Here is a 14,443-nt window from a genome sequence, read left to right on the forward strand (position 1 = left end):
CTGTCCGGCTCTCTCCACTACTCCTCTGCTTCCCCATCTTCTTCCTTCCTTCCTTTTCTCCTCTTTCCTCCTCCTCCCACCAAGGAATAACGATGACAAATATCTAAACTCAATGATAATGTTGGCTATGTAAAATAAAATCTGTTGCTAAATCTAATGCCTCGCGCATTTCTTCCTGTATCTGTGTGACTACCTCTCCTAGAGAAATCACTGGCCTAGTTTGTCAGGTAAGATGGACCGGAAGCAATCAGAGGGATTCACCAACTGTTCCGGGGCAGGTGGCCAGACTTTGCTGCTGGGGCAGCACTGGGCTCAAGGTCCAGCTCCCTTTCCTCGGACAGTTCTTGGCAGAACAGGGCCAGCACTTGCTTCTGTGACCCACATGGTCTAAAAGATGTGGCTTTCTTTATACATCTGAACATATTAAACTGGATTAAGGGACTTCACTCAACTTTTCACCTGTAAGAAGTTCAAAGTTTAAGAGAATCTTAATTCTCTCATTTTCAAATGTTACTCAAAAGACTTAACCTCTACATAGTGATGCATACAGTCATTAAAAAGTAGTAAAGAATAATTATATTTTAAGTGAAATGAAATAAAATAAAAACCACAAAACTCTGATGAGTTTCTGATGAGTTAAGACAATACATACTGAGCCCTATCTAGTTACATCTGACATATTCTTATATTTTGTATTTATATCACACCTTACATTGCTTTATAATTGAGCAATTACAGGCTCTTTCATTCTTAGTGCATCTTAAGTGCCCTTCTCCTTCCCCTATCCACTCCAAAGATTTTAAGCCATATCCCAATAAAAGCCACATCTTTTAGACATTTGTAACTACAGCCTCAGAATCTGTCCACACCACGCTCTCAGGTTAGGGTGCCAAATGTGACTGAATGCTCATTCAGGTGTCTACAGCTCTTTGGAATTAAGATACACTGTCAGCTCTTAGCCCTGGTTGTTTGATACTTTCAGCTTTAAATAGTTCAGCATTTAAGAGTTCATGCATCATTATGATTTACTCCAACTTCTAGGGCTCAGTGTCACCAAGCCCAGAGGTATAAGGATCTATATGCCTACTGAAAGAGGCAGATAGCTAGATCACAGCAAGTAACTGCTTCAGAAGACAATTTGTATTCACTGGACAGAGATTCTCATTATCCTCCTGCTTCACTCTGAAGATCTTCCACCTCAGACTCCTCCAGCACCTAACTGGACAGTTAGCCTGCTTGGGAGAGATTTACTCAGCATCCCAAGCACTCCTTCAAGAAGGCATGGCTTCGGCTAACATCTTTTTAACATACTTCATGTACTGTGTATTGACCTGATGCACTTTTTCCTTTTGCAATCTATGAAACTCCCTTGTATACACAAGGAAAGACTACAATTAGTATAAACATAATCAATTAGTAAAAACTATCAAGTTATAAAAGTAATATTAAAAAGTACGGAATAACAGTAAATTTTCTTATGCTTATTTTAACATACACAAAAAGTACAGTAATTCATAAAGACGGAAGACTTACTATCAAGAGGCAGTACATGTGCAGCCTATTATAAATGCATAATGAGACCCAGGTGAAAGAATCCAACAGACTTACAAAGGCACCAAAGAAACAGAAGCATCAAAAAAACAAACAAAGGCAGACATTAAAAGGGAGGAATTCTGCATACCATAGTAAAGTGCCTTTTTTACAAAAAAAAAAAAATAAGAAAAAGAAACTTCAAAATCATTTCCATATTCCCTGAACTACAGTGTCAAATTTTTCTTTTAATTTATCCATTACTCATGGTATACAAGAAACCCTCCCTTAAAATTAAGAATGCACTAGAGAAAAAGATACTCCAAATCCAAGGAAAGTACTGGATGCAGTGGACAAACACAATCCTCTGATGTGGCACAATCATCTACGCTTAGCACACCTGTCCCACACAACTGCTAGGCTGCAGTGATGGTTCAAACTCTCCTTACCTAAAGGAATGCGAAAAGGCCTGCAATCTGTAAGAAGGCAGAGTAAGCATTAAAAATAAAGGAAGTTCTGATAAATCTAAAACAATTAAATAACCTACATTTCAAAAGTTGCATGTTTTACCTGAGCCCTAAAAGTGATACATCATTCAGTCAGCATAAAGAGAAGCAAGCAAAAGCACCTAACAGATGTGTATGTGTACAGAACTATCAAAAAGGTTTGAGAAAACTACAGACATATTATACTTAGAAGAATAAAACTCCAAACATAACAAGCAAAGAATTTAGCTATTTTGGTACAAAGTAGATTACACTGACCAAACCCTAGACAACTTAAGTTCTGGCTGTAGAATTTACTTTCCCCATGAATGTAAAACACAAAGTCATGCAATCTGAGTTTTTTTTAAACCACAAATTTTGCATGCCAGCAGAAGCACAGCTGATTTAAACCAAACTTGCCATTTTTAGCACCATTCTACTCCATATGGATGAAGGGAGGTACAAAAGCACTATGAAGTGGTTTTATCAAAATGACAAGGAAAAACCTGCACACTCATCTAAAATACAAATGGAAAATAAAAAGCAACAGCTCAAAATGAAGATTTGGGCCTAAGCATGAATGTTGCTACATTTTATAGGTTAGTACAAATCAGTGCACAAATAAGCATATTGTGATCACACCATGAAATAAAGCTGTCAGATACATACAGAGAGGGAAGCCAGGTCTCCATCCAAGCATGCACATCAATGCACTTGTTCTTATCCCCAGAAAGACATCAGGCTCTGCTTGCTATCACAAATTTCCCACCACCAGGAATATACTTACCCTGTATAATCAGAAGGACTACAAAAGACACAAAGTTCTACAGACACAATTTTTCCATCATCTTTATGATTCAGAAGATGAGCATTTTTAATGTTAGAATGCTATGTCTAAAGGGATGTGGGCAAGAATTTCAAGATCTAGTTTGAAAGAGTATCCCCTTCCTCACTGCAATGGGGGAATCCAGTGTCCCCCTGACCAAATCAGGAAACAAAAGCAATCACACCAGTGTTTCGATGTGCCCCAGCCTCTTACGAGCAAAGGAATGCAGACATACTTTACGTCTTCCAGCTTTTTGGTGATGACAGAGCCAACAGATGAAAAGGCTGCTGAAGCCTTCTGTCCAGCCTGAGATAAGGTTTCGGAGGTCTTCCGGTATCTGTATTCAATTAGAAATGAACAGAAAAAAGGAAAGTCAGGTAACTGTTTTTCTTTTGTTAGTCTGTTATAATAGCAATCATTTTAAGTGCAGTAGTTATCCCTTTTTGGAGAACTCTCTACAATATTTTGCTTGGGTGTAGTAGCACACGTTTAAAATGCTAGTGCAGCACTGAGTAGGCTGAGACAGGAGGACTGTCAATTCAAGCCCAGCCTCAACAACTTAGCAAGTCCCTGTCTCAAAATTAAAAATATAACAGAAATGGGGATGAACCTCAGTGTTTACATCAGCTGAGTTCAATCCCCAGTACAGTAGAATGAATGAATGAATGAATGAATGAATTCAAGAATTTCAAAAACCCTTCATAACCACCAAAGCAGCAACAATCACATCATCTTACACTGAACCATCATCTAGATATCATCTTTTACAGTGTCCTAGTCGACATGGAAAAATAGAGGTTCATAAAGGCAAAGCCAAAGAAAGAGCTAAAAAAATTCATGAAACTAAAATTCACAAAAATGAATATGAGCCAGGCACACTAGTGCACACTTTTCATCCTAGCTACTTAGAAGGCTGAGGCAAGAGGATGCTAAGTTTGACATAGGCCTGGGCAACTTAATGAGATCAGTCTCAAAATAAATAATTGCTTATACCTATTTTTTTTTTTTTTAAGTGACAGCGTGCTTGCCTAGCACATGCGAGTGCTCGGTTTCAGCTCCCAGTGCTGGGGGCAGTGGGTGGGGGTGAGAGCACCAGTGACTGAAAGAAATTATACCTCCTCTTTCTTCTTTTTCCATATAAGCAAAAAAAAAAAAATTAAGCTTTGCCTGACTATAGAGCTACCAAATAAGGACCTACTGGCCTCTCAGCAGAGTATGTCCAAGGTACGGTACTTGAAATAACTCTGGGGAACCTCTGCTTTAACAGAACGGTGTAAATTACCATCTCTCTCTTTCCAGATGCCTGAAGACAGAAAAAAATGATGAAGATAACAAAAAGAATGAGGAACATACCAAACAAGGCCACCCTTGCTCACTGAGATCAAAATACCAGGAACAAACACAGTATGTGATAATACTGTTAAAGATCTGCTTCCTGCATGTTTTCCCAGTGTTCACTAACACGTAGAAAACAGGCCCAAGCAGAATGCTACTAGCCTCACTGCTGATGGCTAAGCTGCAAACAACTCCTCAGCTCAGCAGCTCAGAGGCTGGCCTCTGTACAGAACAGAACAGCTCGGTCTGAGGCTAGAAGCTTGCTCCTTCCTGTGCAGGAAACAAAAACCGGACTATGCTCACGGTGGATCACTGATTGTGTGATTGAAAACACAAAAGTTTTTGTATTATGCTTTTACATTATCTATTATGTCCACCCTTTTGATTTGACTGACTCTGTTCTGTTATGTCACATTTGGTTCTACTCTCTTCCAAAAAAGTAACAAGAACTGTGGGAGCAACAAAACCCAAAATGTGTAATTGTCATTGTACAAAAGAGAGGAAAAGAAAGTGCTCTAAATGATGTAACTGCATGTATATTTAAGTGTATAAGATAGATAATGATATTACTGAGTTTTGCTGGATCATTGAACAGAACTGTTTGCAGTCTCACTGTTGGAATGTCCACCTTATAAGCTTTAATTTTGTAACTTGAACAATTATTTCTAAGATGACAATATGTAATCCATTAACTAGTGATTTCCTACTGTTTATTTTCTTCTGTAAACCTGTATAACTTGTACCCTTTCTCTGTTTTTTTTTCTTTTTCTCCTTAAATAAAATTAAAAAAAAAAAAGAAAACACAAAGTTTAAGAGATTGGACTCTACTTTCAGGAACAAGAGATTGTGGCCTGAAAATCTTATGATACATCTTGAGCAGGGCTTTAAAAAAAAAATTAAGGTGTGTTGGTGCACATCTGTAATCCCAGCACTCAGGAGGCTGAGGAAAGAGGATCACAAGGTTGAGGCCAACTTGGGCTATACAGAGTGAGTTCAAGGTCAGCCTGTAATACACGACAAAATCCTGCTTCAAACAACTTAGAGATTGGCTCCACATTTTGAAGAGACCTGTGACCTTCACACTTCACATATCTGAGCATATATATTTACTTAGGTTTCTCTCGCCCTGCACTATACTGGGTTATTCTGAGGACAAAATGACACACTGTTACACATTTGGAAGTCAAACATTGATTATTCAATATTCAATATTCATTAATGTGTTGGGGATGTGTTCTAAGCCCACTGTGGGTGCCTCTGACTGACGATCTTACCAACCCTATCAAACCCTACTTTCTCTTTCACGACTACTAAGTGACTGAAGGTAGGTAGAGCCTGAACACACTGACAAAGATCATGTCCCCAGCTGCATGTAGTGGGTGAACAACATTGATCATGCTACTCAACCTGGCACACAATTTTAAACTTTAGATTATTTATTTCTAGAAATTTCCACTTCTCAGCTCACAGTTGACCATAGGAAACAAACCTTACAAAGAAAAACTGCTAAGAGGAGCCAATTCTATAACATTTCTGGAATTTGAATTTTGTTTCTTTAACTTTTATATAAGGCTGGCTTTCCGTTTCCTAGAATAGTCTAAAAAACCAAAGTTAGAAAAGAGTCAGCTACGCATGACAGTTGTAAAGAAAGTGATTTATGTGACTGAAAGAAAAGCTGCGGAAGCATCCTCATCCTCTTATCTCCCTGTCTGCAAATAAAACATGCAAAACTGTCCTGCAGATTGTCTAGAAAAATGTGCGATTTAGGGAACATACGCAGACGTGGCTGTCACATCCTGCCACCCTTTGGCGATGTTCTGCTTGAGCTCCTGTAGTGAGCCGATTCCAAGTTTCCGCTTGATCTCTGCTAGGTGCTTCTCTTTTGCTGCTAACACTTGAGACAGAGTCTGGATTTCTTCTTCTACCTATGAGGAAGAGATTTGTGGTAGAAATATGACAAGAGTCATTCAGCGAAGGTTTTTAGAGAAAAGCAATACTCAAAATTGTAGTCGCTTAAAATATTTTTTTGATTTATCTACTCCTTTACAAATGTAGCATCATTTAATAAACTGTGATACGCTTACTCCTCCCACGGAGCTACCCTCTTCTCTCCCATGGAAGCATTTTACATCCTGGGAGTTATCCTTGGCCTTCTCTCTCCCTATCCTTCCTTACTCAACTATCTTGGAGGCTTGGGCCCTGAACCCTTTACATGAATAATTCTCAAATCTGATTATACCTTTCTCCTGACCACCGATTCAACCTTCCAGCTAGACATATATACGCTACAAGATTACCCACTAACCTTATATATGTACACTAAATCAAAATAATCTCCATTCCCCCACCAAAATATGCATAATCAACCCAAACCAAAATCCAACCTTCATGTGTATTTCATGAGTTTATACTCTGTGTTGTTGTGTCCAGTGTCTGCCAAAGCCATAACCAAAACAGATTCAACTGCCTCCCCTACAGAGCTCTGCAGAGGTCTTGGGGACTGCCGGCTCTCATCCTGAAGCCCAGATTGAGGAACACCGAGAGGACTTAGAGACAAAGCCTGGCGGTATCGCTGGGCTGCGGTGAGACTATGGGCTGTGGATGCCAAAACTGATATGCTCTGAAGAAAAGAGAGAAATTCAGTAGAAGAAAAAGCTAAACCAGGAAGATGGAAGGGCAAGCTCACAGAGGGAGACAGACTCCATGCTGGAAGAGATGTTTTGTGCCAGGGAGCTAAAACATTGAATCCCTATGCTACACTCATTAATATTCCAGACTCTTATAGAAATGCTTCCTCTGGCTTAATGCAAAACCACTTTCTCAGCCTTGACCTACACAACATTTCTGTGATCTCAAAGCCCACATGACCTTTAAAACTAACAAGCAATATTGCTAAGTCAACTGTTTTCACTGCTAAGTAAATAGTTAACATGAAAGAAGAAATGTAGAGCTCAACAATGGAAGACAAGTCAAATGTGCCATAACTGCAAAAAGAAAGAAAGAAAAAGAACACCAACAAGGCTCCTAAACACCAGGAATTGCAAGGGAGGTCCAGAAGAGACACTATCTTCTCTGCCTTCCAGAGAGGAACTCAAGTATTACATCCAGTTTTTAGAGGGCCATTTCAAGAGGTACACTGAGGAAGAGGAATGTGAGAAACAGGAATGGGTAAGTTGCAGAATGGGTTGAACTGAATGATTTGTCCAAAGTCATCCCAAAATGTAGGAATCAGAATTCTGACCCAACTTTTCACTCAGCTTTTCAATCTACTGGCTGGTGCCAAGGGGGTGAAGAAATTACTGATGGTATTGTAAAATGATGTCGCTGCTGTGGAACTTTTTTCCCAAAAAAGCTAAGCACAGAAGTATAAGATGAAGTAGTTCCACTTGAAGCCAGGTGTTCAAACAAGTATTTGAACATAAATGTTGCAAGCTCATTACCCATAACAGTCAAAAGGTAGATGGAAATTATTCAAATATCCATCAACGGATGGGTTAAAAAACAAAAAATATGGTGGGGGTGTTTCTTAGCCACAAAAATGAATGAATTACAAGACGGACAAACATTGAAAACGAAGGGAAAAAAGCCAGATTCAAAAGATCATACACTGTGAGACTCCACTAATAGGAAATATCCAGAAAAGAGTTAAATCTCCAGAGACAAGAAATATATTATGGTGGCATACACCTGATAATCCCAGAATCCTGGGAGGCTGGACAGGAGGAGTTAAGTTTGGGCAACTTAATTAAAAATACAGAAAAAAAAAGTAGGAACATAGCTCAGTGTGAAAGTCCTGGGTTCAATTCCTATAACAAAAGAAAGAGAAAAGAGAAGAAGAAAGAGGGAAGGAGTAAGGGAGAGAAGAATGAAACAATCTGTGCCTGCATATCAGCTGTTGCCAGGTACTGGGAGAGGGCCCTGGGAAGTAAGTGGCCACTTAATGAGTGGGAGGGTCTCCTTCAGAAGGGAAGAAAGCACGTGGAGCCTGAAAGTGGTTCCAGTTGCACAACACAGAAATCTGTTCAATGCCACTGAAATTGTACACTTTTATGTGGCTGATTTTAAGTTACGTGAATTTAATACGTGGAAGTCAGGAAGAAGGAACCAGAAGTCAGGTAGGCAGGCTAGCAAGGGCTGGAGGACAGGAAAAAAAGAGGAGGAGGGAGGAGGCAGGAGGTTCAAAAGTACCTGTATCGAGAACACACGGACAGATTCAAGAGTAAGTGTTGCAGATGCTTTGAAGCAGAGCCCCTTAGAAGACTCTCATACTCCTCTCTCTAGCTCACACCCTGCCTCACTGCCATCCTGTCCCCTAATCCAGACCTGTACTACTGTACACCTGTACTACTGAACACCAGGCACTTTCTCCCCAGCAGTGACCATGAGCTGTTCCCACTGACTCTGAGAGCACAGCACACCCCACTTTAAGTTCAGGAAGTGAAGCCCCGAGAGGAATAGGCCTTCACCTTGGCCAGCTCTCTTCTCAGCTCGTCCTGCTCCTCTTCTGACAGCGTCTCAGTGGTACTGAGCGTGGCCGCAGCATCTTCCCCCTCCTCAGGTACTGCGTCTGTCCTTAGCAAACCTTGGGGGTTAAAAAAAAAGTTTATAAAAGGGCAAAAGTAAAGTAAAATTCTCCTCTATCTCATCTATGCTCCTCTATCCCAGCCAGAATAAAGCCAAGCAGACTGTATCTGTGTACAACCTTCATCTGCACTTTAGGATGACTGGCTCTCCCAGGCATGTGCGAAAGAGAAGTCCAGGCTGACCAGTGAAACTAAGACCTCACACTCCGAGGCAGGAATTTAGAAATTACCCTGCCTCCTCTTTGCTTCTGCTTATGCCCTCAGCCACAACACAGTCACAAGGGAGCAAGAGCGGGCTCTCCCCAAGATCACCCTTTAAAAGGTTTCATGAACAGGTCAGCATACATTAGCCCAGCGAGGCTCTGCAAGGAACAGGGTTTAACAGTCTCAGTGAAGGCACACCATGGAACAAACTAAACACTCAAAGAAACTGTGTCGCATCTCTTGTTTAGGAGGGGCAGGAAACACCCTCTAGTAGCTCTTATTAAAATTAACATCTCATCCAGATTCCTTTTAAAAGAACCTGATGTTTACACAGGGGATACACTCAACAGAGACCTTCCATATTCCTGAAGGTCAAACCCATGCACCCCTTCCCTGGCGACAGAGCCCATGGTGAAGAAGTCCATGTCTCAGGGAGTATCAGGGTGTCAGTCCCTCAGCTCTGCCCAGTTCCTACTAAATCCACATGCACAAGGCTAAGGTGAGGCCAGTGAGGCCCCCAAACCTTGGGTGCAAAATAGAAGGGGCAACCAAAAAATTCAGTATTTTAATGCAATTTTAAAAATCAAGTTTAATTCAAGGAATCCACAATGAACAAAATACCAAATTTTTAAATAGATACAATCAGTAATTGCTGGTTTTTCCTTTTTTCCTAGGATCCAAAATGGTGCTGCATGGACAGCAAATCACTAATTTTGTCTTTAAACTTTTGACATTTTGTCATGGATTTTTCTTCCACTTTTTAAGAAGACTGCATTCCTGAGCAATTGAGCACCCTCTTAAACTGTATACCTGAGGCAAGTCCTCGCTCTCCCTGGGCCACAATCACCCATCTATTCCCTACATCACAGATTTAGGATTTTGCTGTCATCCCTGGCAAGAGATCTTTTCCCCCACAGAAGATCAGGGAGGGCTTCCTCCTTTCTGCCAGAGACAATCTCAGCTGCTGCAACTGTTCCCTATACCTTCCACAATCTGGAAAAGCAATACTAGCACAGAGCATCCCACCCACAACACCAGGCACAGAGGACGACCTGCGGGCAGGCAGAGAGGGAGGAGGAAGAGAACCACGCTGGAGAACAATCCGCCGGCACCACAGCAAACCTCAGGACAGGAGCCAAGGACATCATGTGTTCATGCAGTGTGCATATGTTAGAAAGGGCCTCAGCCCACGGCTGGTGCATGCTAAGTGTGTGAAGGAGTGAACAGTAACAGTAGTCACCAGCATGACAGCACCAAAACAAACAGCGTCTACCTGGGTGCTGCCTGCAGAATTGTTAAAGGCATAGAAGTAACACAAATGAAAGAATTCACAAAACACAGACTGGGCTGATAAGAGTATGATTGATTTCTCAGATGCACAGACAATACTTGAAAGGTGTAATCAGAAGGAAGGAAAGCTCTATGAATAAGTGCTCCCGTTTATTGCCTCTAAAATTTCTTGAATGGATCCCCTGAGTAGTATTTCCACAATAAAAATCTGATCACGTTGCTCTCCAGCTTCAACTCCTTCAGTAGTTCCTTGTCATTTTTTAAAAAGTTCAGTCCCTTATCTGAGCACAGAGGTTCTACCATTGGCATTTGTGACTCTTACTCTAATCAGCCAAAGCAAACGTGAACCAGGTCCTGAACCACTACTGTCAGACTCGTTAGGAGGATCATTGTGTGCTTGTAACAGTCAGGTAATTAAAGGTGACCAGGCTGTAACAGCATTGTCTGTAAACTTATTTTAGTTTAATGTTTTGCTCAGCACTTCCAAGGTCTCAACCAAAACTGAAACAAGACCAAAAAATTCAGGTTCTAAAGCATACTTTCAATAACAAAGACTTTTAAATGCTTTTTAGTAAACCATTTTTCAAATCTATTTTAAACAGGGGAAAACATAATATCTAATTGCCAATAGTACAGTGCAGATACTGCCCAATTCTAAAAAAAAAATAAAAGGATTCTGATATAGGCTAAGGATCCCTAATTCAAAAGCATTAAGATTTTTAATTTTGCATTTTCAAATTAAGTTTGCATATTTTTAAAAAACCTCCAAAATCTTTCACATATTTGGTCTCAGGAATTTCAGATAAAGAATATTCGACCTGTACTATTCAAGTATTGTTAGACTACCTAGAGAAATTTCTCAGGAAACAGACGATGAATTTGTTCACAGCTGACTTCAAAACCACCAAGATAACCCAATTTTATATTCTGCATCTAAGAAAAGTCAGTAATGACATATTCTGCTTTTTCCATATTGGCCTGTAGGTGGCAGCAACTTGTCAATATTGAATTTTTTAAAGAACCATTTAAATTAACAAACGGGGAAAGAAAAAGCAAACACAAAAGAGCAGGAACAGAATGGTACATAACCAAATCGCCAGCAAAACCCAGCAGTCATGTCTCAGGACAATGGCTAACTGCAGGCACCACCACAACAGCACATCCAAATCTGAGCTAAGTGGTCCAAATATATGCAGTCATCTAGATGCAGCACTTCCAGAGGCCGAGCAACTTGTCCGAGGTCACACACCTGCACAGGTGGTGGGTGAAGATTCCAACTCACCCTGATGTGAAGGCAGATGCTTCAAATTATTGACCTAAACACAAGACAGAATCAGGGCTCCAGACCAGGAGGGTATCTAGCAGCAATAACAAGACTAAAGTAAAAGAATCTGCAAAATAAGTAAAAACCATCATTGCTTTCAACTAACAGTTTCCCCAAACCTGAAAATCCAAATTTTGTCTTACATACTTACATATTGCTCCCTGTGAGGTCAGTAACAGCCCAGTGTTTAATACAGAAGGAGTTTGATTTGAGGGTGAAAGAAATATTATTTTCTCATCTGAACTATGAAAGGCAGGAAATAAAAACATTTTGAAGTATTTCTTAAAATTACAAGTAACCTAAAAAATTCTGACTAGTTCACTACTTTTGATGTTCCTTTTTAGAATTTGATTGACACCTTTCTGACTAATGAAGAAGGGAAACTATGGCTGAAGCATCCTGAATAAAATCTTTCCTACTATGTCTGACCAGATAAATATTGTTTTTTGCAACAACATATTAACTTGTAACAGCAAACAAAGCCTGATATAGTGGTACATGTCTGTAATCCCACCACTCGAGAGACTGAATCAGGAGGATTACAAACTCAAGGCCAGCCTGAACTACAAAATGAGAACTTGTATCAAAAACAAAACAATATGACAACCAATACCCTGGAGAGAATAGTGTTCATTTCCATTAGGAAACAGTCCTCTGAGGTTACATAATTTACCGAGTCACAGAGGCAAGATTACAACTCTGAAGTCTGGTTCCTCACATGCACTTTTTCTTAATGAAATATAAATGAGCAAGACAAGTGAACAGGGCTGATTCCACAGAGTCTTTTCACATCCCTAACCTGATGGCCATTATCAAACCTAAGTAACTGAAACTGGTGTTCATTTGTCCCACCCAGCTACTAATCTTTTAGCCACTTCCGTAACTTTTTCATCTAGTGCAAAGAGACCACACCCATAACTCCATGGGAGTTGCTGGGGATCCCATGAGATAAGCAGAACCCACGGGCAGGGCCGGAGAGCTAGAGGCCCAGGGGACCGCCACTGTCTCAGCAGCAGGGATGAAGCAGACTAGACCACACCACACAACCCTAACACATACTCTACACGTGGCATCTCAGGACTTGAGACCCACTGCCAGCTGTTCAGCCAAGCAGCTACGTGATGCAGGTATCACCACAGCCTCCCCGAGATCTGCACGATGGGTGCCAGGGGCTTAGAAAATGCCACGTGGGCTCACAGACCCAGAAGAGGCTGCAATGCAGTCGTGAGGAAAACAGGAGGGACAGGCACAGAGGAGTTCTAGGTGAACAGCAACCCAAGCAAGACAATGAATGTGACCTAGTATTTTAGGAAAATCTTAGCTCTCTTTAAAAATGAGCTCAGGAGGGGCTGGGGATTTAGCTCAACGGCCTAAGCACCTGCCTTGCAAGCAGGCAGTCGTGAGTTCGATCCCTGGTACCGGTAAAAAGGAAAAAGACAAAAAAAAAAAAAAAAAAAATTAAAAATAAGCTCAGGAGTGCTACAGTTAGTATACATGTCTGAACAGACCCAAAAGAATTCCAATGAGCATAACGTTTTTTAAAAATTTAGTTGACAAGAAATTGATCATTTTGAGCTTAACTGTCAACATTTTTTATCCCTTAAAAGACAAAACAACAGGACATTTTATGATCTGAAGTGGGTGAAATGTGAGACTTAGATGAAACACAGTGCTTCAGAGAGTCATCAGAGGAAGAGGGCGCTCTTCAGTTTTCAGCTTGGTGGGAATGCGCGGGAGGAGGGGGACAGGGAGAGCCTATGAGAGGGGAGGAAGGAGGGAGAACCTGAGAAGGGGCAGGGAGAGGGAGGGTGTGAGGGAGAGCGCTGACAGGGAGGACCTGAGAGCTCAGCCCTGAACAGAGCTCCTGTTCCAGATTACAAAGTCTTGATGTCACTACTTTATCTTTCCATCTCAGAACGCACAGTGCCTAGAATACAACAAATGCCAAAAATATTTTATTTGAGCAGATTTACTGGCTAAAGATTAATCCAAGCAGGTCTCTCTCTTTTGGCCTGCAACCCACTCACCCTCATTCGCCATTAATTCCATGAATTTCAACCAAAACAAACAAAAAAAGGCAGCAGCTTTTGTAAACAAATTTAGAATTTTTGTAAACAAATTTAGAACCTGCACCCAAGCCATGAAGGACTGACTGATGGGACCGCCCTGCTCTCTCTGGGCCCCAGGTGAGCACCCACCTGCCGGCTCCCTCTGCCCATCAATTCTGCATCTCTCACCTTCATGCCAGAAAAACCAACTGCTTTCCCTTCAAGACCTGCTGTGGTAAAACATCAGTATCCGGGAACCTAGGTCCCTAAGGAAACCAAGCAAGCAGCTCCCCTCCCTGGTAAGCAATAGTGAACCTACTGGTTGGTGCACGGCCTAGAGTCAAACATCTCACTTCCCCTCTTCCCATTCCCCCGTTAGCAAATGGGAACCAGAAAGCTGAGCATCTCCTGGGAGGCTGACGATAGCAAATAAGGGGGGTTTCCTTCTACCATCTCTTTGAAAACAAATATTTGTATTACTGTTTTGCTTTATTCTGATTAATGGTACTGCTCTATTCAATATTCTGTTTTGATAAGTTCTATAATGTTCTGTATTTCATTTTATTTTGATATATGTGATTGAAAGAACAACTATTGTAAAGATAACGAAATATACTCTGATACCTATTACTGTTATCCTGGTAACCTGCTGTGAAATTCTGTACCAATTTCACCACATGGTCTCAGTTGGCTTTACTCTGTCTTGTTCTGTTGTATTTTACTACTTTCAAAAAAAAAAAAAAAAAACCAAACAAACATCAGTAACCATTTTCACACACTTTTACATCTGAAAGAAATCTGGGGTCACTAATCCAAGT

The 14,443-nt window shown here is 40.8% G+C and overlaps 1 protein-coding gene across 4 annotated transcripts in view; it reads right to left on the reverse strand.

Annotated features, from left to right (window-relative positions):
* Window positions 1-14,443, reverse strand: part of Tpd52 (tumor protein D52) — a 92,962-nt gene that overhangs the window by 10,736 nt on the left and 67,783 nt on the right. For 2 of the 4 annotated variants that reach the window (XM_063257490.1, XM_003480045.5), the window contains exons 2-5: window positions 8,643-8,758; window positions 5,953-6,101; window positions 3,077-3,178; window positions 1,980-2,006 (exon numbers count right to left, since the gene is read on the reverse strand). In XM_063257490.1, the coding sequence (XP_063113560.1) occupies window positions 1,980-2,006; window positions 3,077-3,178; window positions 5,953-6,101; window positions 8,643-8,758 (394 nt within the window). The remainder of the gene's footprint in view (window positions 1-1,979; window positions 2,007-3,076; window positions 3,179-5,952; window positions 6,102-8,642; window positions 8,759-14,443) is intronic. The other 2 variants (XM_023561796.2, XM_003480044.5) reach the window with 1 other exon arrangement.

Source organism: Cavia porcellus, unplaced genomic scaffold, assembly GCF_034190915.1.
Source record: "Cavia porcellus strain 051 isolate PalLab524CR breed Dunkin Hartley unplaced genomic scaffold, mCavPor4.1 scaffold_10, whole genome shotgun sequence".
Lineage (NCBI taxonomy): Eukaryota > Metazoa > Chordata > Mammalia > Rodentia > Caviidae > Cavia > Cavia porcellus.